Consider the following 22794-nt stretch of genomic DNA (forward strand, 5'->3'; position numbering starts at 1 on the left):
GGTTAAGAGTGAGAGACTTTTTGTAGCGGCTTTTATGTTTTGGCATAATAAACCCTTGTGTTTCAAAAAAAAAAGAAAATAGACACGTTTCTATCAATGGTACCTGTGAGCATGAGCTGGCTAATTGATTTGGCTCAGTTCAGTCACAGGCTGAGAAGAAACGTGGAATACGACAATGAAACACACTCTTAAAGTTAAGGGAATAGCCACTGGTGGTGAACAAACATCTCTTTTTTCTCTTTTTTTCTCTCCTCACCCTTCCTTCTTTCTGTATCCTCATTAGACCTCTTCTGTATCTTCACCTGGGTCATTCCCAAACTCTACTTTCAGAAATTCAGGCTTCCTTTCCTTTTCTGTAATGTCAGTATTTCATCTGCCCTTCTGAATATTTCAACAGACGTTCTCAGGATATCACGTCAATCCGTTTTTTCTTTCCGTCTTATTCTCCTGACGCGCCTCAGATGTCGTTGCAAGTGGGGTCTTACAGTGAGCCCCCCACCACTCTCTCTCTCTCTACTCGCTCGCTCTCTCTCGCTCACTCTCTCTCTTTCTGCTCGCTCTCTCTCTCGCTCCCTCTCTCTCTCTCTCTACTCGCTCGCCTTCTCTCTCTCTCTCTCTCTCGCTCACTCTCTCTCTACTCGCTAGCCTTCTCTCTCTCTCTCTCTCTCTGTCTCTCTCTGAGGGGGTGGTTGATTGAAGACAGAGTAGTGGACATGGCTAGCTATGAAAGTGCTCTTGATGAAAGATGAAAGTGCGTGCGTACATGTGTGCGTGCGTGCACGTAACTGCGGCCCAAGGTCACGTCAATCTCCTCGTCAGTCCCCTCTCTTCTTTGTTTTGGACGATCTATTCCCATGGAGCGCGGCCGCTGAAGTGCTATCATGTAGCCTCAGCAGACGGCCATTAATAAAACAACACATTATTAAACATCATCTGCATCCAATTACCAGGACTCATCTGTAGATGATTTAGCCGACCTTCTCAGTATTTATACATGCAGTGTGTACGCCTCACGTCTAACCATATTTCACACAGCTCATGAGAACACACAGAACATACAGATGTCACATAGCTCTTGCCAAAGCAATGTGGACCTCTTCAAATGTCAAGCTTTGTTAAAATAAAAAAGAAGGGCAGAAAAAAGAAGCTTTACAAAGTATTTAGCAATTTGCTTTCTTTTGTTTTAGAAAAGCAATACATTTTAAATATGTCTTTGGCATGTCGATGTGAGCTTCTGTCTGTCTAAGCTGTCAGTCTTGGCTCTCACACACATGCACACACACACACACACCAACACACACACAAATATGTTAGACAGACAAGGCCTGCTCCGGGTAGCCTAGCCACGGTTAATTGGCATGCGAAAGGCGTTCTGTCCCTACGCAGAAATTTAGGGTGACACCTCGCCTTTTCCCTGAGTGACCAACAAGTGAAGCATCTGACAGGGTAAATAAAGTTGACAATCGCTTGGCCGGAGCACGCGCACACACATACACCCACGTGCACACCCACATACACACACGTGCACATCCACATACACACACGTGCACACCCACATACACACATGTGCACACACACAAAAAAAGCTTCATTTTGTCTGTTCCCATTCCTTTTGCAAGTTTTCCACTTCCTACTGCAAGTTCAGAATGTTACTAACTAGCGTACCAAAACCCGCCTTTAACTACCTTCCTCTTTCTCTCTCTCTTTCCATCCTGCCCCCCTCCTCCCCCTTCCTCTCCAGTCATGCCCCGCTTTGCCGAGCAGGTGGAGGTGGCGATCGAGGCCCTGAGCACCAACCCTCCTCAGGCCTTCGAGGAGAACGAATTCATCGACGCCTCACGCCTTGTCTACGACGGGGTCCGTGACATCCGGAAAGCTGTCCTGATGATCAGGGTACGCTCAGACACACGCACTCACGGAACACATAAACCCCTTCAACACACATTTGGAGGATATCCTGTGCATATACAGTTTATTACTTCACGAATGCTTACTTCCTATGTGATGATACCATGAGATAACGATAAAGGATCCTATTTGCACGGGTACAAGGTACACTCTGGAGTTCTTTCACTCTGAGCTGCCGCTAACATCGCCAGCAGATCAATCACATCCCAACGTGAAATTAATTTGGACGTGAACTTCCACGCTTGCAGAACCTCACCACCAGAACCTTTAAGAACAGAGCAGCTGAACAGACAGAGCAGCTGAACACGCAGAGCAGCTGAACAGACAGAGCAGCTGAACACGCAGAGCAGCTGAACAGACAGAGCAGCTGAACAGACAGAGCAGCTGAACACGCAGAGCAGCTGAACAGACAGAGCAGCTGAACAGACAGAGCAGCTGAACAGACAGAGCAGCTGAACACGCAGAGCAGCTGAACAGACAGAGCAGCTGAACAGACAGAGCAGCTGAACAGACAGAGCAGCTGAACACGCAGAGCAGCTGAACACGCAGAGCAGCTGAACAGACAGAGCAGCTGAACAGACAGAGCAGCTGAATAGAAGGGGCTGTCTGGGGGTTCAAGTGACACGTGTTGCTTAAACAATAGACCATATTACATTTTCCTGAAATTCTGTTTAATCTTGTCTCCCTGTGGAGAACGTTCTCGACACTGTGTACAGACGCACTGATCGCTTCTCTAGTGCTCCTTCCCGCCTCGCTACCGAGGTTGCTCTGCGAGAGCCAGGGAGGACAGGTTAATGTTTGTTTACCCTGTCGCCTTGGTAACGAACGCCTTTGTTGACTGACAACAATATACTTTTATTAATTTTTTTAAAGCATGTCCACCTCCTATATCTCTCTTCTGTTTTCCTACTGGTTTGCCCAAGGCCCCAACATGGCTAATGCTAATTGGGGGTTGGGAGGGATGAGAACATGTGTACAAATTAGCTGCATTTAGACCTTCTCTTAACCTCCACCCCCCTCGTCTAGCCTTGCACTTGATGGCAGACATGAGAGGTGGAGAATATTGGAACGAAAAAGTAAAGACTCAACCACAGGAACCCTTCAGGGCATTTGACACACACACACTTTTCTTTCACTTGGTTGCTTGATCTCACTTAAAGTGTGTGGGGTGTATTGCGCTCTTATGGTACCTAAACGCTGTGCCTCAAAAACAATGATGCAAGGGACTTGAAACCCCAGTGCAAGATTGGCTGAATAATTCATCCATGTGAAGATCTGACTGGTTTTAATTGTGGGACATCTTAGCGCTGTCACAGAGGGGGCTCAGGTCTGTCCTCGGCCCCTCTCAGCAGACACTTCAGAGGAGCAGCAAGGACACCAAGGAGATCTGGATCCCTTTCAGGGACAGATGGATAGGCCTGTTGATCTAAAGTCATTTCTCTTTTCTCCCCCCCCCCCCCCCCCCCTCTGCTTCTTTCCCCCATGTCCTCTATCTCGGACTATTCTAATGACCTCTATAACCCCCCCACCTCCATCTCCCTCTTCTGTTCATCCCCTGTTCTCTCTCTCTCACTCTCTCTCCAGACACCAGAGGAGTTGGAGGACGATTCGGACTTTGAGCAGGAGGACTACGATGCCCGCAGCAGGACCAGTGTCCAGACCGAGGACGACCAGCTCATCGCTGGACAGAGTGCCAGGGTGAGTGCATCGCCACGGCCTTCTTGAGAATCCTCTTGCAGCATAGTGACAGCATGCATGTCAGTAAATCACCAGTAACGTAACCTGCAACTTAGGACATCTTCCTTGCGAGTGTGCGGGCGCCTAAGTCGTTGAAAATCTTTTACCGCGGGCGGCGTAACAGTCCTTAGCTCTCAGCATGTACAGTGTAGGCTTACGACTAAAGACATGCGCAAATTAAAACCCATTTAAAGTTCATTGGTCCCTTTTTACTTTCATTTTGAAATGAGCTAGCATTAAGCTCCCGTTTAGAGGCCGCAGGTGTTAAATCGCAACCACAAACAAAACCGCAATTAGCCGATCCCCTTCGACAACCAAGGGAGCAACACTCAGGATGCGTGCCAGAACCCACCGCCGTCGCCGTCAACAGGGGGCTCCAGGCTTTGTGCACATAAGCCTGTTCTGTTCTACTGAGGCCCGGCTTAAACAACATTAGGAGGGTGTCGGCTCTGAGGGGGGGGGGGGGGTTAAGGCAGACAGAGTGACAGAGTGTTTGTGCATAGAAGCGACTGGGGAAGGAGGGAGCTGGTGTAGGTTGGTGGGCTGCCATCAAAGCTAGTCCACGATTAGGAGCACTCGTTTTATTTTAGCTTTCAAATTATAATTTATTTTTGATACCGTTTTTGACATTTCTCTTTCAGTTTGGGCCAAGTAAAGATAATAATATAGTCTAGGATGTTGAGAGAGCTGAACGAGCTGTGGTCTTCCAGAAGCTTCTCAGAGGCCAGAGCAGATAGGTAGCTTAGCTAAAAGGGTTTCTTAATGTTTTTTTCTTATTTTGCCACGTGTGGGCACTCACATAGGGAGTTTATTTGAGTTCAAAGACGACAAAAAGTGAAGGATTTCACTTTTCAGCAAAACCCTTCATGGACACAGTAAAAAAAAGAATAGATTTCTATCATTTGGAACGCTCACTTTGGCCATACGGAGTGTTACAGTACATTGCTTGAGATGGTTTGTGGGATCTCAGCTGGCGTTCCGGGAGACCTGTGGGGGGTCGGGAGTGTGTGTGCCTGAGTGAGAAGCAGTGACAGTTTGGCCACCCCACGTCCCACCAGGGCACCCGTGACACCCCACCGTGAGGCCATCTGAGCCCTGCCTCACACACACACACACACACACACACACACACACTGAACACCAGAACAACAACTTAGTGGCTGGTGAGTTACTGTTTATCATTATGAAGAGCAGCAGCTGTGTGAGTGGGCAAATCAGAATTGTAACATTTTTGAGGTGTGTTTGTGTCGCTTTGTTAAAAGCCTGGCAGTCAGTGGATGCTAAAACACAAAGAAACTTCTTAACCCTTGTGTTATCTTCGGGTCATTCTGACCCATCAGTCATTGTGACCCACCGTCGTATTGCGACAACTTTACAGCATACAAAAACAAAGTGAAGCATTTTCTTTTAACCGTTGGGCTGTCTCAGACCCCCCACATTGCGAAGGTTAAAAGAAAATAATTTTTATTTGTTTTTGTATTGGGTAAAATTGGGTAAACACAACGATGGTTCGTTATGAACCTTTGGGTCATGTGACCCGAAGGCAGCACAAGGGTTAAACAAGTTATCATTATTAGACTGGTCAGACACACACACTTTTCACCTTCATAAAATATTTATTGTGTTCACTTACTGCGCCATGTCATGATAAACATGCTAGTCTTTCCCGGTCATGGCAAGCACACACACACTTGAAGATCCACAATGACACGCTTGCTGGTCCAGTGTTTCTCCAGAGATTGACACCAGCAGACCTAATCTTCTGTAGTCTGACTAGCAGCTGACACAGGTACACTGAGGTTGTGCATGATTCTCAAACCCAGTATCACACAGGTGTTAGACTCCCTCCCTTCCCCTCTTCTCTTTCTTTGACTCTCACCCACAAATCCCTTTATCTCTTTCTCTCACTCCTTGACTCACGCAACCCTTCCATATCTGTTTTCCTCTCCCTCTCTCTCTCTCTGGTACAGAGGGGAAATCAAATCCAGGGCATCCCGGGAGTCTTTGTTCTTGGAGCGGCTTTTCCTGGTGCTCCGCTCTGCTTGTCACTTCTATTATATTTATGCATAAGGCAAAGTTATTAGAGTCAAACGTGCATAGTAAGAGGGCTGCACAACACACAGGGGAAGGGCCATACACAGCCGCTCCTGCTATCTCGCTAGAGTTTGCTCACACACACACACACTCACACAGAGAGAGGAGACTTAACAACGCTCCCCTTTTCACTCGCTTTCTCTCTCTCTTTTGAAAACAGGGATTGGATAACACCGTAGATAGGTCAGCCATAAAATTGAACTCTTGAGTGTCGGGGCAGTTTATTTCAAATGAAACAAATTAAAGTCATTTCGAGACGCCTCTCTTCTCTCTCTTGGGCGCGCCGTGAAGAGAACCCGGAAAGCGCGGCTGCCTCTAATCCCCCGCAGACGCAGGGCCGGGGCGCCGAGTGTATTGGCTCGGTCTCTCGGCGGGACGGGATTTGGCGCGCGTGTTAAGCTCCCGAGTCCTGCTCCTTGTTGTTATCAGCAAGGCAGGGGAAAGGATTTGGGGATAAGTGAATACTGGAGAGAAGGAAGGAAGGGTAGATAGGGTGGGATGGAGGGAGAGAGAAAAAGCTTAGAAAGAAATAAGAGTTCACCTCTTGTTCTTCACCATCCTGTGCTCCAATGACAGCCCAATCCGGGCCTCAAATGTAACATCCATCTCTGTTTTTGTTGGTTTCATCACATGGAACCCCTTTTTCCAAATAGCCTGGTTGAAATTGGACAAGGACCGGTTGAAATTGAATACCGTGTTGTGTATTCCTGCTGCCCCTACTTTGAAGTATTCTATAGTTTATACAGTAATTACAAATAAACCATTGTTTTTAATGTCTTAATTAACTGCACAGCCAATGCGCTGAGCCAACGCATAAACGGCCGAGTTCACCCCCCCAAAAATACCCTTTACACCCTCTGCTGTTGCCAAGACAGTTCACACACACACTTATTAGTGATGCAGGTAGCCGTAGTTCCTCCCAGCAGGCTACCAAGCCCTCCATGACATCCCACAGCCTCTCTCTGTCACACGGCCAGTGCCATCCATAATTAGCAGGCGAGTGAATCATTGATGTTCGGCGCTGAGCCGAGAAGATATTAAAATTCCTTTCCCCTGCCTGAGGGGTCAATAGCGGCGCACACACACACACACACACAGTTACACTCCTACCTGCTGTTCAAGGAGTGGCCACTCTGAATTGCTGTCCATTTCGCTCATATCATGCGAGGGAAAAGCATGTGCCCTGATTAGCTGGCCTGTTGGCTGACGTCAGAGCAGCGTCATTGTTTCTCAGGGTGCGGGACAACAAAGCCAGCACAAGGGAGCCCTCATTGTTCTAATAGGCCATTCCCGCTGAGATGAATTGCACATTAGTGCCGCGTGTTTTGAGTGTTTTCTGCGTGTCTTCGCCACCCATGCTGTTTAACAGGATTTCACAGCACGCTGCGTAGACGTGGGGGAAATATACAGTCGCTCAGACCGGGTGGGGATTAGGTCGGTTGGTGTGGTCGTAACGGTTGGAAAACAATGCCGTCAGAATATCTTTTAACTCAAAACAGGGAGTGAGTCCCCCCCCCCCCCCCCCTTGTGGAAGGGACCCTGCTAACGCTGGGAGCGCTTGTGCGTGTTTTAAACGAGTGTGTTCAGCAGAGTGATCTGCAGGCGAGCGACTCAGGACTCATCTGGCATGGTGAGATGAGGCAGATGAGGCAGACGTGCACCGTGCTCTCCATCTCCCACCATCTCTGATGCTCCCATCCTCGGGATTGGTTTTCTTTCAAGCTCTTCTCTCTGTTTCTTCCCCTCTGTTGTTTCCCCTCCAGCTCATTTGTCTCTAAGCTACTCAAGAGACAAGAGACAGAAAAAAAGAAAGAGAGGGGGAACAGGAAAAAAGAGAGGAAAGCCAGGGCTATTTTGTTGTGATGTTCCGCTGCACAGACCCAGTGAGGGGCTGGAGAGAGATGACGCGTGTTCACAATCTCTCCACACACCAGCTTTGCTGCGAGAAAGGATGAGGGAGAGAGACAGAAGGAGAGGGTGAGAAAAGAGGCAGAGAGCGGAGAGAAAGAATGGAGGCGTCGGGAGCCATTATTTCATAATGAGAGCAACGGTCATTCTCTTGCAGAGTTTTGGTTGGGGGAGTCAAGTCTGGGCGAGTTTGCTAAACAACCATAGCCGTTTGCAAAATGGATGCTTCGTTTAGTTGTTTCTTATTTGCCCCCGCCTCCCTCCCCCCTCTCCTCTCAACTCCAGAGTCAATATAATCGACCTAATGTAGTCCAGTTTACTTCTCTCTTCTCCTCACCTCACTGACATAGCGTTGAACAAATGCATAATTCATCCTCAGCTCTGAGAAGTGAGGTAATTATACATTTATCTCCCAAATAATACTGGGCTCCCACTGCGCCTGTGACCTTGGCACAAGATTTATGCCGTCTCAAACTAGCCCTGAACGGCTTTTGGAGCAAGCAGATGTATTCTCACGACAGAGAGAGAAAAAAATGAAGATGGTGAGGGTGAATTAAAAAAATCTGCGTAGAATTAGAATTTCCCTGTACATTAGTATAAAATGAAAGGTTAAAAAGTATTGTAAAGTTTATAACTGTCTTCCGAAACATGTCATGAGGGTAAAGGAAAGTCAAAGTTCTCATTGAAAAAAAAGACAAATGACAAACTCAATATCCATTCCTACTGAGTTGAGGATTGGGGTACTTAACAGAATGGCAGCCAGCAGAACCACATTATTTTGAGAACAAAATGGTCTTTAAGCTGACACGGTGTGTCATCCGTTTGTTACTGCCAAGTTTTAATTGCCTTTGTTCTCTTCTCTCCCTCTGCCCATCCTCAATTCCCAATCTTCCTCTCACCTTACGTCTTTCTATTGGTTCCCTCGTCCTCTCTCTAATCCTCTTCTTCTTTTCTCTCCCGTTCTCTCTTCAACACTCCTCTGTCATCCTCCTACTCTCTGTCACACCTCTCTCTCCCATCCGCTCCCACTCTATCCCTCCCCCTCTACATCCCCCCATCCGCCGCCTTCAGGCCATCATGGCCCAGCTACCTCAGGAGGAGAAGGCTAAGATTGCTGAGCAGGTGGAGAGCTTCCGGCAGGAGAAGTGCAAGCTGGATGCCGAGGTGGCCAAATGGGACGACAACGGCAATGACATCATTGTCCTGGCCAAGCAGATGTGCATGATCATGATGGAGATGACTGACTTCACCAGGTAACAACCAACCGACCCCACCCCCACGGTTTCCCCTCTAGTTACAAACCTGACATAGGTTGTCAACCTGCTAATTATTAGCATCAGGTGTGCTGGATTAGGGTTTGAATGTAAACCTACAGAAGGGTACCTTCTCTAGGAACAGGGTTGGGCCTCCCTTCTTTAAGACTATCACTTAACTGAGCTCTTTTCAATTTACAAATAGTCTGTCTTCATCTAGTCCTGGCCAAATCCCACATTTGTATCAGAAGATTTCTCACCGTGCTGGAGCGTCTCCACATTCAGAGCTGTGATTGGTCAAGGACAGAGGGCCCAGAGCCAGCTGTCACTGGGCTTCGAAGGCAAACTTCCTACCGTGGCGATGTTAGTGAGAAGGTCAGGGCCACAAACGGACACAGATAAACACGTGCATTCACATTTGTATTAGATTATACATCAGGGTTGGGTGCTTGATCCAACACTGTTTACAGTCTCCATGCTTCTGTTCACAAAGAGGCAGCAGATTTTCTTTGAATCCCCTCCATCTGGTCACTTCCGAACTCCCTGCCCACTACGAGACAGTCCACAGACACACGGCCTACAAACGTGGCGGAATACCGCGGTCGAAGAAAGGAGGTAGTCAAGCACAGACCTGTGTCAGTGACCCCTCAGGGTCACTGACACACTGACCACGCTGGGGTCACCTTGCCAGATTTGGTTGTGCAAGTATGAAAGCCACAATGAGGGTGAAACATACTGTCGCCTCATCTGTACTTCTAATTATTCCAGCTCAACTGAAAGGTGGTAGATGACATGTTACTACTGTACCACCCAGAACTGAGAATATAACAAATAAGTATAAACAATAGAGAAAGGTGAACGGTGTTATTTGTGGTGCACACAAAAGTTGGTGGAGTGGTGTGAGCCATACTTACCCAGTGTGTGTGTGTGTGTGTGTGTGTGTGTGTGTGCTTGTGCACGTGTGTGTGTGTCCTTGCAGAGGCAAAGGCCCCCTGAAGAACTCCTCAGACGTGATCAATGCAGCCAAGAAGATTGCCGAGGCGGGCTCCAGGATGGACAAGCTGGCCAGGGCTGTCGCAGACCAGGTCAGGCACACTCCTTTCAGCTTTGTGTGTGTGTGTGTGTGTGAGGCAGGCATAAAAGACCTTTTGAAAGGCGTAAGTCTCCCGAATTTTTTCAAATTTCTGATGGACAGAATAACAAGCGGGGAGAAAGAGTTTGTATAACTTTGTGGATTAGTCAGTGTGCAAAAGTGTAGGGTAATGCTGAGTGTTTGTGTGTGAGATGAGCGAGAGCGTGTCCAGTATGGCTGTCAGAAGACTTCAGAACACTGTACATTTGGTAGAGAGGATCATCCACTCAACGCAAGGTTGGTGGTTTTATCCCCGACTCCTCCAGGCCATGTGCCGAAGTGTCCTTGAGCAAGACTATGGTTGCGCCTTATGGTCAGGCCAGCGCCTTGCATGGCAGCTCTGCTGACGTTGGGGTCTGAGTGAATGGGTGAATGGAAAGTTTTTTGTCTGCTGCTAAAATGAGCTATATAAATGCAGTCCATTTACCATCTATGTATAAGGATCCTAGCAGTGCTGCCGTGGATAATGACATATTCTTCATTAGACTTGTGTTTGATAAGAAAGGACTCCACTTTGACTTATTGAGTCATCAAGACTCGTGTTTGCCTTTGTTAGGCTTGTAATTACTGCCTGAGTTAAGTCAGGTCAAGCATGTGTTGACGAACAGAGAAAAGTGTTTGTAATGTATTGTGTGACACAGAATGGAAACAATTATGCTCAGACATGGAGATAAACTGCATGTGTGGGTGTATGTGTGTGTCAGTATGTAGTAGACGTGTGTTTTTGTAGGTGATCCTGTGTACCACTGTGGGCGTGTGTCGTGTTCCAGCCACCATTTTGTAACGCGTCAGCCAGCATTAGATGGCAGGGCTGGGAGGGAGGGAGGGAACCTGTCACATGTCCAATCAGAGCTGGGGGGGAGGGGGTCGGCTAGGCTTGAATCAACAGTTGCTGTAATGAAACGAGCAGGTGGCTTGCCATTTTTAATTTAGTTTTTTAACTGATTAGTAGGCTGGTGTTTGCTGAATATTCACAACCTTCTGTCACTCATTTTCCATCCATCTCTCCTATTCTCAGGCAGGAGTCTGAAATGCTATAGTCACGAGGTGGACTGAAGGTCCTTGATTTTCCCTCCCATGAACTCATGTCAGAAATGGTTTTCTTTAAGAGTATTTCCATGTTAAGCATCAGGAGACTAGCATTGTCCAGACTCAGTTGAAATACTAAAGCCATTAAATGTTTAAACATTGAGTTCCCTTAGTTAGATGTTTTAATGTCCCAAGAGACATTCTCATAAACTACCTTATTTTGATCCACCAGTCTTAATATATCCCTTTCATTGTGCTGTGGCACGTTGTTCTGGTGAGGACATGTAGTTGGCAGGTCTCTTAAGTGGCAAACCTTGTTCCACTTCCTCAGTGTTAATGCTCACTCATAGAGAGGTGTGGTCCATTTTCTGTAATGGGTAGGTTGGAATGAAGAGAGAGATAGAGATAGAGAGCGAGAGAGCAACATTGGCAACATTAATAATATATCGACTTGAATAATAATAATATAAATACAAAGTTGTACACCTGTTTGGTGGTTACACGTGTATATGTTTAACTATCGTGTGTGTCTCTCTGTATGTGAGTTTATGGAATATAAGTATATATAAGGCTGTGATTTATATTGATGAATATTTCTGTAATTCCACCGTTGCTTTGGCAATATGTATTATTTCCAATAAAGCCCATTGAATTGAGAGAGAGAGATGGGGGATTGGCTGGAGAGGTAGTCTTGTTAGGAGTCTGCTAACTGCAGCACTTGACATGGCATGACCCCCTTCAAGACAACACACTCCATTTCACCCCCGAGTAGTTTGAAAGAGAGACTGCTTTTTGTCAATCTTTTACCTCCCTACCTCCCTCTACCATCCTCCATTCTAAAACTTTTCTTAAGAGTTAGCCCACCCCCAACCCCCACCCACACAGTGCAAGGTTGTCTTTAGAAAATACTTGCTTTGAGATTTGCTAGGTCTTCAGAGCTACAAACCAGGTAGCCCCTGGAAGAGATCATCACAACCTCCTCACCACCTGCTGACTGGAATGGTGTAACAGTCAAAGGAGAAATCCTTCAGAGAGACACAACAGGAACACTTTCTGTCTCTTCACCTTCATATGACAATCACAAATCCTGTGATTGTCATATTCAGAATCAGAAAAAAAGTTATTCTGATAAATAGAATAACTAGTCTAATAACTTGTGGCAAGACAGGATTTGTGAAATTCCAGGACCACTTAGTTTTTCTTCAGAATATGACCTTCATTTTGTTTTTCAGTTGGATCAGGCACTGAACTATCTTATGCACCCTGAATGAATGAAGGAACAGGCAACAAAATGTGAATTTGATGTGGTTAAATATTAATTGGTCAACCAAACAGACTCAGTGTGGGGTCTGTGCCAGAGCAGGGTTTGTTGGTATTCTTCCATGGACGTCCAGTGGTGTAAACAACAATTTATAAAACAACATTGAGATCGCCTAGGGGCATGAGTAGAGGGAAATTTAACAAGTAGAATTCAGAGCTGGCTCGGGGAGGTTAAGAACAACTTAAGAAGTGTGACATTCCCTCAATGATTTGTGCAGAACTTGGAGGTCAATTTTTTGTCTTTTTCTATATACAGTACAAGGCTCATAACAAGTGTCCTATCAATCACAGAATGTGATTCTGATTAGGGAGAATGGTTGTTGTTTTCTGGAGTTGTGGCCAATACTGGAGTCATATATAACAGACTCTCTTGGAATTATTCAACATGTCTTAGAGGCTTATTTGGTTTTGGGCACCAATTATGTATAAAAAAGCAAAAGGGTGGGGGGCAGGATGCTGGGTGATACAAGTTATGTCAGGAGTCAGGTGGCTGAGCGGTGAGGGAATCGGGCTAGTAATCCGAAGGTTGCCAGTTCAATTCCCGGTCATGCCAACTGACGTTGTGTCCTTGGGCAAGACACTTCACCCTACTTGCCTCGGGGGAATGTCCCTGTACTTACTGTAAGTCGCTCTGGATAAATGACTAAATGTAAATGTAAGTTATATTTCAAGTTATGTTTCTGATAGTGCCAGGGTAAGGGTGAGTTCAGAGGTCATGAGCAGGTTACTCAAGAGAGAGAAAGGAAGAAGGGGATAGAGAGAGACAGAAGAGTGTAAAGAGGGAGGTAGAGAGAGGGGAGGACAGAATGAAGCTACAGTCTTGGTGCTGGCAAGGTAATGGGCCATGCTGTTTATTTACATCAGGAGGCAATCTGGGAATGAAATGGACTATTAGTCAGTGTAGGGGGAGGAACAAAAGAAACAGTATTGTCTGCCGCATGCCTAAACCAGACTGTCGAGAAGGGCTTCTCTAGTGTGTGTGTGTGTGTTTGTGTGGTGGAATTAGCAGTGATTTGAGCTAGGAGTGACAGGGAAGTGATCATGCCTTGAGTGTAGCTTCACTGGCTGCAACATCGGCATGCAAAGCTGCTTATGAAGACAGTTAGGCAGACTTTAGTGTGTGTGTTAGTGTGTGTGTAGTGTTCCTCTGACATGATCCTTAATAAGGACTGAATGTGTTCCTGTGGAGGGTCAGTTTGTTTACTTCAGCTACATTTTTATCATGACATTAATCCTTCTCACCACACAGTCGGATTCCCAGTAATGTATGTTTGTCAAGTGATGAAGTTGAGTTACATTGTACCAACAGGATGATGTGTTTTGCAGACCGTCTCTGCCCATTAGAGCTTAGCCTGGGACCAAATTACCCTAAACAGGTGTGTGTGTGTGTATTTTAGAGACAGAGAAGTGGGGGAGGAAAAGATGCTACAGTCCCCTGGCTTAACTACAGTATAGCTTTTCCCGTCTGCGGCTCTGAGTCCTGGGGACCAGGAAGTGAGCAGTGCTAATCACCTCAGCTATGTACTGCTCAATGTCCTAGTTTGGAGCCTTTAAATATTAATGGTGCAAGAAAGGTGTGGGTACAAAACAATTTCACACAGTGCTTAAAGGGCCAGACACACTCTTCTCTAATCCTCCAGTAGACTCATGGGATTTCTGGAAGCAAGCATAAGCGCTAACTTTCTGTGGTGTATGCTGGGTAGGTTTAGATGCATGGCCTCCTTTATTTGCTGTATTGGCTTAGCCTAGCAATGTAGGCCTGGTAATGTTCATCTAAATGCTTTGTTCTTTCTCAAACCAGTCCTTAATATGTCACTTCCAACTTCTGCTTTATTTAACTGTAAGACGTTGTAGACCTGTGTCATGCAATTCTCACTGAAAAGATAAGGATGTACTGTATCCATTTATACAGGGTACTTAGTACCCTGAGTATTGTATACTCAGCATACAACGTCAAACAAAAAGACCCTTTCACAAAAACTAAGCACTAGCATTTAGTTCAGTATTATTCACCCAGTGCGTGTCTGTGTCTCAGTGCCCTGACTCAGCATGCAAGCAGGACCTGCTGGCCTACCTGCAGAGGATCGCCCTGTACTGCCACCAGCTCAACATCTGCAGCAAGGTGAAGGCCGAGGTGCAGAACCTGGGGGGAGAGCTCATCGTCTCCGGGGTAAGTTGCACCCCAGGACCTTGTTGGTCCTGTACACTTAAGTGAGAGCAGAGTGTGTTTTTCAAATCAGCAACCCTTCCTTGCAAAGTTTGGATACATGTTGCTTTAGGTCATACTACACTCCCTTCAGTTACCTTTTACATTTGAAAGAAAGTATAGACTATACCTTATAGTATATGTATATCATATAAGCCCCAACCAGCTGCTGTAACTTGGCTGGCAGGTTGGATTGACCTGCCCTACATTTATTTCTTAGACACCCTTTATAAGGGTGTTAGGGTACTATAATGTTAAGTACCATACTTTTTCAAAGTAATTTGCAAGCTGTGCCTTATTCCCCTAATGTACATCCACCCCTATGAGTGTTCACTGAAATACTGTAGTACCTTTGGCTAAAATCAACCTACAGCTCTCAGTCCTGGTGTAGCTCCGGCACTACCAGGAAGGTACCAAGACAATATCAAGACCCACTTATTCACAAGTCACATTTGTATGCCCTCCCGCCCACCTCCCTCTTATCACATGGCTGGAGTGGCAGGATGGGGGGGGGGGGGTGTAACTGTTACCCCCTAAGTTAAACACACTACAGGAGGGATGTCCTTCATCAACCAATCATCTCTCACCTTCTTTGGAGAGTTGTGTGGGGGTTGATACAGTTTACAGTAGGAGCTGTAACTGTATGTCCTGCCAGTGTTTGTCTGTCCTGTTGGGAGTCAATTAAAGCAAATCTAAAGACCGTGGATGGGGAGTCCAGGGGTCCCGCTGAGACCTTAACCTTTTTACACTGGCCAGCTGGAGTCTACGCTCATTAAATCTCGCCGGTTGACTCCTCTCTAGGAGGGTGGGGAAGAGGGGGTGGTGTGTGTGGAAGGCTTGGAGGGGGTGTAAGGGCGTCCGTGAACTCTAAAATGTCAGCCAAACAAAACAGGCGGCAGGAGAAGAGTGCACCCGACCTCAACCACCGCTAATTACGCAGTGCCGCTAATTACGCAGTGCCGCTACGACCCAAAGCGGACGGCGTGTAGCGCAGAGCCGGCCTCTCCTTCCCCTTAATTGTCAGTTGAGAAGACTGCCTGGGTCTAGCCTCACAGATAGAGACAGAGAGAGCGCAGGTGGGCTCGCTTTGTCGTCCTCACCAAACTCCAGGATCTCTCAACAGCAGCAGCTACCTGTCAGAGGCAGCGGAAACCCATGCAGTTAGACACGTGCCTCTTACTCTTTCTTCAAACAACACTTTATCTGGGAAAGATCACATTGTAGTAGATTGCGTGTTCAGGCATTCCAAGTTCCCCAAAGGAAAAAGTAATGTAACGTATTGTGAGTATGCTTTGCAAATAGGTTGTATACAATCTTGTAGGTTAGGATGATAATGCCGTTCATGAGCTGAGATCTGAATTCGAATGAACTTGCTACTGTTTTTGAGACCCTTTCTGTAAGTGAATGTTTGTACATAAAGACACTTGCACTAATCTTTTTCTCCACTTCCTCTATCCACCCACTCTTTATCCTCCCCCCCTCCCCAACTCTGTAGTTGGACAGCGCCACCTCACTGATCCAGGCGGCCAAGAACCTGATGAATGCCGTGGTGCTGACCGTCAAGGCCTCCTACGTAGCCTCAACCAAGTACCAGAAGGTGTACGGCACAGCCGCCGTCAACTCGCCCGTGGTCTCATGGCGCATGAAGGCCCCTGAGAAGAAGCCGCTGGTGAAGAGGGAGAAGCCCGAGGAGTGCCAGACGCGTGTGCGACGAGGCTCCCAGAAGAAGCACATCTCACCCGTCCAGGCCCTCAGCGAGTTCAAGGCCATGGACTCCTTCTAGAAACGTCCGTCTGAAACGAAGAAGAAAAAATTTACAACAATTATGACAAGAGAAGTTTAAGATACCGCCCTTTCTTTCTCTTTGTGTTAATTTTGTTTTTATTTTATTTTGGCTAAGTCAAGATCTACTTATGGCACCTCCCAGCTGTGTTCAGGGTTGTGGAGACACCGGGAGGACTACAGTACTCACTAAGTTGGAAAACTACAACTCCCATGTGCACCCTGGGCTTTTGTCGGCCAATAGGCAGCCGGCATGCGTCAAACACTATTTATTGTTCTTCTTTTATTGTAGCTTAACATGTGAGTCAGAATGTGGGTCACTTTAAAAACAATGAACTTTAAAAAGGAAGAAAACTAAAAAACGAACATCAGAAAAGTGTCAATCATGACCCAACTGTGGTTGTCAATTATTTTAGCAAGAGTTATCCCAGCTGCTGACTGGCTGACTGTACGATGCCTGTCTATGAGAGGAATTCTGTTGAAGGGAAGAGTAGAGAAAAAGGGATACTATCCAAGTTTATATGCTTCCTCCTAACTTGGTATATAATGACTCTCTTTTCTTATGTTACCTTAGTAGTGATAGGATTAACTTATGTTTAAAGATACCATTAAGTGTCAGCATCAAGTCAGATAGTATCTTCTTTCCTGATGTTGATGATAATCCGTATTGTGTTTTTATCTCAAAGCACATTTATGGTCTCTATGGTATTGCAGTTTAAAAAAAGAATTAATTTAAAAATATCACTGAATAATGTTGCCTTTGATTGGTTGTTGTGTACCATGTAACTTAGACCCACGGAGAGTGACTAGTTGTGGTTTGCTCAGATCATAGAGTCCCTAAATACAGTTACCTTTATATTCACCCTTCCCTAATAAATCCCTTGACTTGGAAACCCTTTAAGTGTGTGTTGTTTGTTTATTTCTTGGTTTTCAGGGGCCAGAAAATTCTGGAATGTCCTGTCTTGATCCACTCCTAAAGGCACATCCCCCACCCTGCGCTCTATGTAGTTAACAGCAACAGGGAAGGGTGCAAACCTTCTGGAATGGATCATAGCCACTGCTTCCATGTTATATTTTTGGGGCTAAACTTGAGCAGAATTTACACTGGACTACTGTGCTTAGTCAGACAGCTGCATTTTTTTGTATGTCCAATGTGACGATTCTACACAGCAAACCAGGCTAAATATGTGACAAGGAAACTGTCTTTGTGCCCCAGAGAAGCCTGTGTAATCCAAAATGTTATATTGAGCAATAGTTCTTCTCACCTCCAGATACCTTCAAGGTGATGGCAGACCCTGCTGCTTTCATGCCAAGGCATTGGATCTTTGTATCGAACATGTGAGCCCTCGTCAATCTCCGTTAAGCCTGTGAGAAGAGAAAAAGAAAGCGGGGGAGGTAAGAGGACCAGTCAGCATTTAGGTAATCAGAGAGCGAGAGGGTGAGTTAGTGAACTACGTTGCATACCAAGGGACAAATCTGGGGAATGAGGAGCTGGGGTGGTGAGGGCTGGGTGTGTTGAGGCTGGGGTAGGTGGAGGCTGGGGTAGGTGGAAGCTGAAAGGGTGGAGACTGGGGTGGGTGGAAGCTGGGAGTCTGGAGGCTGGTGGAGGCAGGGATTGTGGTAGGTGGTGGCCGGAAGTGTGGAGTCTGGGGTGGATGGAAACCTGGATCCTTGGGGGGTTGAGGATGGGGTGGTGTGGAGGTGGTAACAAGCACGTGGGTAATCAACAAGCACAGCAGTGTTTTGTGTGTGAGAATTTCGATAGATCCTATCAGATGTCTGTGTCTGATGCAAACTGTACGCAGGATGAGTACTGTTCAACTTCTAGTCTATCACCTACTGTAGTTGAGAAGCCCATTTCTGTATATTAAATGTTTTTGATACCCCCCCCCCTTCTCTCACTGTTTCAAAATAATGGCAAGTGGTGCCCTTTAGATACTAATGTCAAGGGAACCATCCCTTTTAAAAACAAGGTTCTGTCAGCAGTATAATAAAAACTCTGCAGTGATGCTCTGATCCAATTAAACAAATCTGGTCTCCCTTGACCTCCAGTGCAAAGTGAAGAGAGGAGGAATAGAAAATGAATTATTGTCCCAATGGAAACACCACTGCACACAGCAGTATATTAGTTTTGCTGTTTTGAGACCTGAAGCGCCGACGTCTGGTGTTCAGTGGTGTCTACTCTATTCCTTCCATTCATCTCTTTGTCTCCTCTCTTTGCTCTGTAAAAATAGTCTAATAGAAGGAACCTTAATGTAGGTGGTTGTTGTTACCTAACCAGTAATGGATGATGAAATAATACATGCGCTTCTAAGAAGTAGCGATAGCATGGCACTTGCAGGAATTACTTAGATATTTCATGAAAATGAACCCCTCTACCTGGATAGTGGCAGATCGATTTTGGTTTCAAATTCAACCAGATGACATCGTAATAAGACAAAGCTGTCCAAGATTAGACTACACAGAGAAAGAGAGATAAACAGAGAGAAATTACTTATTGAGCAAGTTTCCTCATTACTCAGTCTTCACCAGGAAAGGATTTGGTCTTAACTGGATTCATGGTTGTAATACTGTGCATTATGGAAAAATGGAGATGGAGCCTCCAACAGTCTGAGACTGGACGCCCAGCGAATGAGAGTGTGACCTCTGTTTCAGAATGTCATCTGCCCTCACCCCTAATGACTTAAGACCATTGTCACAAAGGAAAAGGACAAGCTAAGGTTTGGTCTGATTATTTACCCGTCAGGCAAACTACATAATGATTGAGGTCAAATGTTAAACAGTGGGTGAGTAACGGTTGACTAAAAGCCCAGATTCTTAAGACCTGCGTAAATTCCACCTGTGGTCATACATACACACACACATACATACATATTATGAATATTACTGTTCGTAATCTGTCCTAGGAATAAACCATGCTTGTGCCTACACACACACTCCCAGTCACATTCTCCATAACTGTAAGAAAGGAATTCCACAGATGTGATCAACCGAAACGCAGCACATGCACACACACCTCGTGGAGGGATTGTGCAGTGTCGTGGCCCAGTTACATGGAGAGGAAGCCAACACTCAGTGTGTTCCCTGCAGCCCACTGTCACATTAGCCCTATGCCTAATTCTGTCTAATTGAATAATGAGCGGCCCACTACGTAGTGGCACTTCGCTGCAAGGTCAGCCCTGAACCCTGACAGTGTCCCACTGAGCTACACAGTCCTGCTCCCACTGGGAGCTCAGATCTATCCCTTCCCAAAACCCGATAAATATACCTGGAAGCCTCAAGCGAGATACCGCACAGACTGGACTTCACAGCCTGCCAGCGATGCTGTGGGCAAATCGGATATGCACACGCTGGCACGGTGTAGGCTTAACGACCACACGCTGTGCCCTGGAGGTTAGACCTGTTTGTGGGCATTCAGCAATCTCACTAAGAAAAAGGGAATTTACAAGATAGGTAGGAGACATGTTGTGGTAAGACCTCCAATGCAAGTGTAAACGCCCAATCCTGCCAGATATTCTACAAACAAGATAACTGTTTAAACTACACATTTTTACTTGACCAAATTGTATTTTGAAAGGGCATGAGAACAATACATTTTCACTACGTACCAGTGATACGTGTCGTATTATGGATTGACTGTTGTTCAAAAGTGTCTTCAGAAGAAGGCATATTTAGATACAAATAAAATCTGAATCAAGTGTCCAGCTTCAAGCCCCACAGGTGATATGCCAGGCACTAAGACATTCTACTGTTTATCTTTAGGTGATCATGAACACTTAAGATCCCTATTCAGGCACTCAGTGTTCTTCTAATTCCCTTCCAATGTCCATCAACATAGCCCTGTGAGGTGTCATCAACATAGCCCTGTGAGGTGTCATCAACATATCAAGGTGCGTCCCAAAACCAATAACATGTACAGCTGTTAACATGGCTGTACCCTGCGGTAAATAGGTCTATCCGTCACTGTTATGACTGGAATATTCTCCACACACAGCCCTTAGAAAGCTCTTAGCTTCAGGTCAAAAGCAGAAATATGAGTTCACTTAATGTAACGTCTTACCCTAGAACATGCCAAGTCACAATGCTGTTGAGGCTGTCACGGTTAGATTTTGAACTGAGTTTTTGAACTGTGTACTCACAAGACAATTGTATTTTGCCAAGTTAGAATAACTTCTATCTTAAAGGCCTGGTTATACAAACAAAGTACTTAAGGAAAGGGCAGTTCTTCCAAGTGTTCTGCTGTAATATTTCGTACTGTACCATCATCTCAAATCCAATTAGGCCTATGCGAAAACAATCTTCAGAAGCCCAAAACCAAACAGGTATATAAACAAGTAACAACATTACAATTGAAATTAAACTAGATATCCACAGATAAGAAGTTAGGAGAGACATTGGCCGGGTTTCCCAGATTCGTTAAGAAGCTCTTAACGCTAAGAGCTTCTTAAGAGCGTTCTAAGAACGCTCTAGAACGCTCTTAGAACGCTCCTAAGAAGCTCTTAGCGTTAAGAGCTTCTTAACGAATATGGGAAACCCGGCCATTAGCGATAATGGCTTCCCCAGGCTTGCAGGTCTTTGTTCTCAGAGCCTGTCACTAACAGAGCAGAGCTCTGCTACAAGATGTCAGTGCTGCGTTTTATCTGGAGGGGTGTAACACTATGAAGTAGCAGTTGTCTACTGCTGCAGTTGTAGCAGTTTTCTACTGCTGAGTTGTCTACTGTTGACTACTGCTCAGTAGTCAACAAAGCAGTAGTCAACGAAGGCTTTGGGCAGTTGGGCAACACTGCTCATTGCTGGGAAGGTGGTGTCTGGCTTAAGCCCAAAACCCAACCTCGCCTATGCATAAAAGGCCATCGGCTCTTAAGATCAGCAAATTACGTGTTCATTAATATTATACAAACAACCTACCACACCAACTTTATGGCACGCATCATTTTATAAATGTAAACTTTTAACTGGTGTACTACTGTAAAGACTTGAACATTCTGAAATTGCACCCCCTTCTAACATAATTCCAACACTTGAAATTGTTGTAATCATGAATCATGTTACCCAGACGTGTATGCATGTATGAGCTTAATATCTTTGAATGTGTTACTGAACAGACAAGAGTTTAGAACTCATACATGACACATAATCACGATTGCAAAGTTGACGTTTTGGTGCTCCATGTTCAGAACATTATTCTACAACAACAACAGCAAACATCATAATAGAATCAAGCATTTGGGGGAATAAAATTAAATGACGGAAACATTTATTTTGTGGTGAGTTGCAAAAGACACCCCAAAAAAATCACCCAAAGCAGATCTCTAACGAGGGCATAATTACAATCAAGGACACCAAAATTAAGTGTGTAATTTGCATGCCAACGCCAATGCCGCCCCTCCAAAGCAATGTACACTAAATGACAGCCCAATCTTGCTGTGCTTTTCACCGCAGCTGCATTTATAATCAAACTATTACGTAAGATTCCTGGGAGTGGTCCTCCACTTACACATGCACCAACACACACAGACATACACGTATACACACACACACCTTCACAGTCAACAATGCCCATAAAGCAAGCTCTTCAGACCTAAGCTTCAAAGCTTAAACCTACTGAGAGGATGAACAATGACAGTCTCTGATGTGGCCATGCTAGAATCTTCTTTTCTCACCCCCCTCATGTGATAAGGCCTGGTCGCTCTTTACACACAGCTCCATGGATGATTCCGTCAGGAGGAGGAATACCAGGCGACACCGACTTTAAACGTTTAAAAAGCAGCTTTTCATCTTGTCGACAGTAGCTGAAACGCATCACTCACGGCTCAATCTCTGCTGACACCCTGGATCAGCACACCAAAGGTTGGCTGTAACGATGCTTAACTGCCAAAGCAGGCTCACGTGTTCAGGTTTATCTCTGGTTCCAAAGGCCTGGAGCGCTAGACACTCATACAGACTACCTATGTCTCTCTCATACCAAAAGGCCGTGGATCCACAAAAGAAAACTCAGGTACGCAGGGCAAAGGAATAGTATGTATGGGTATATTGACAGTAAACAGAAGCCTTGATGAGCAGTTAATCTGATGATTTCAGCATGAGTGGTTCAATAATACTACATTTACAGCTCTGTCTCATGGGGTCCTATCTATAGGCTTTCGACGAGAAGCTCCAAAATGGCTGCTAGGTTCAACATGGCCCTGGGATTCAGTTCTCTGAGTTTCAACTGATGTTTCAGGAACATTAGTTGATATGTGATGCTCTGCCAACTTCCAATGATCCAATGCACACACACACACACACTCACATGGCCCCTCCCCAAATTAGGAAAAGCAAACACTGGGATGGTTTCCATGCTGTCTCCCATGTGAGGGAGAGAATTGGCGGGAATATTGTCCATGATTGGTTATTGAGGTTGCACCCCTTTGGGGACTTCAGGA

At 45.7% G+C, this 22794-nt stretch overlaps 1 protein-coding gene across 1 annotated transcript in view; it reads left to right on the forward strand.

The window, feature by feature from the left end:
* Positions 1-17262, forward strand: part of LOC136955989 (catenin alpha-2) — a 64738-nt gene extending 47476 nt beyond the window's left edge. The window contains exons 6-11 of the mRNA XM_067249786.1: positions 1742-1893; positions 3493-3606; positions 8719-8900; positions 9880-9985; positions 14417-14551; positions 16083-17262. Of these exons, the coding sequence (XP_067105887.1) occupies positions 1742-1893; positions 3493-3606; positions 8719-8900; positions 9880-9985; positions 14417-14551; positions 16083-16370 (977 nt within the window). The 3' untranslated portion in view covers positions 16371-17262. The remainder of the gene's footprint in view (positions 1-1741; positions 1894-3492; positions 3607-8718; positions 8901-9879; positions 9986-14416; positions 14552-16082) is intronic.
* Positions 17263-22794: the final 5532 nt, after the last annotated feature.

The sequence above is a fragment of the Osmerus mordax genome, chromosome 14, assembly GCF_038355195.1.
Source record: "Osmerus mordax isolate fOsmMor3 chromosome 14, fOsmMor3.pri, whole genome shotgun sequence".
Classification (NCBI taxonomy): domain Eukaryota; kingdom Metazoa; phylum Chordata; class Actinopteri; order Osmeriformes; family Osmeridae; genus Osmerus; species Osmerus mordax.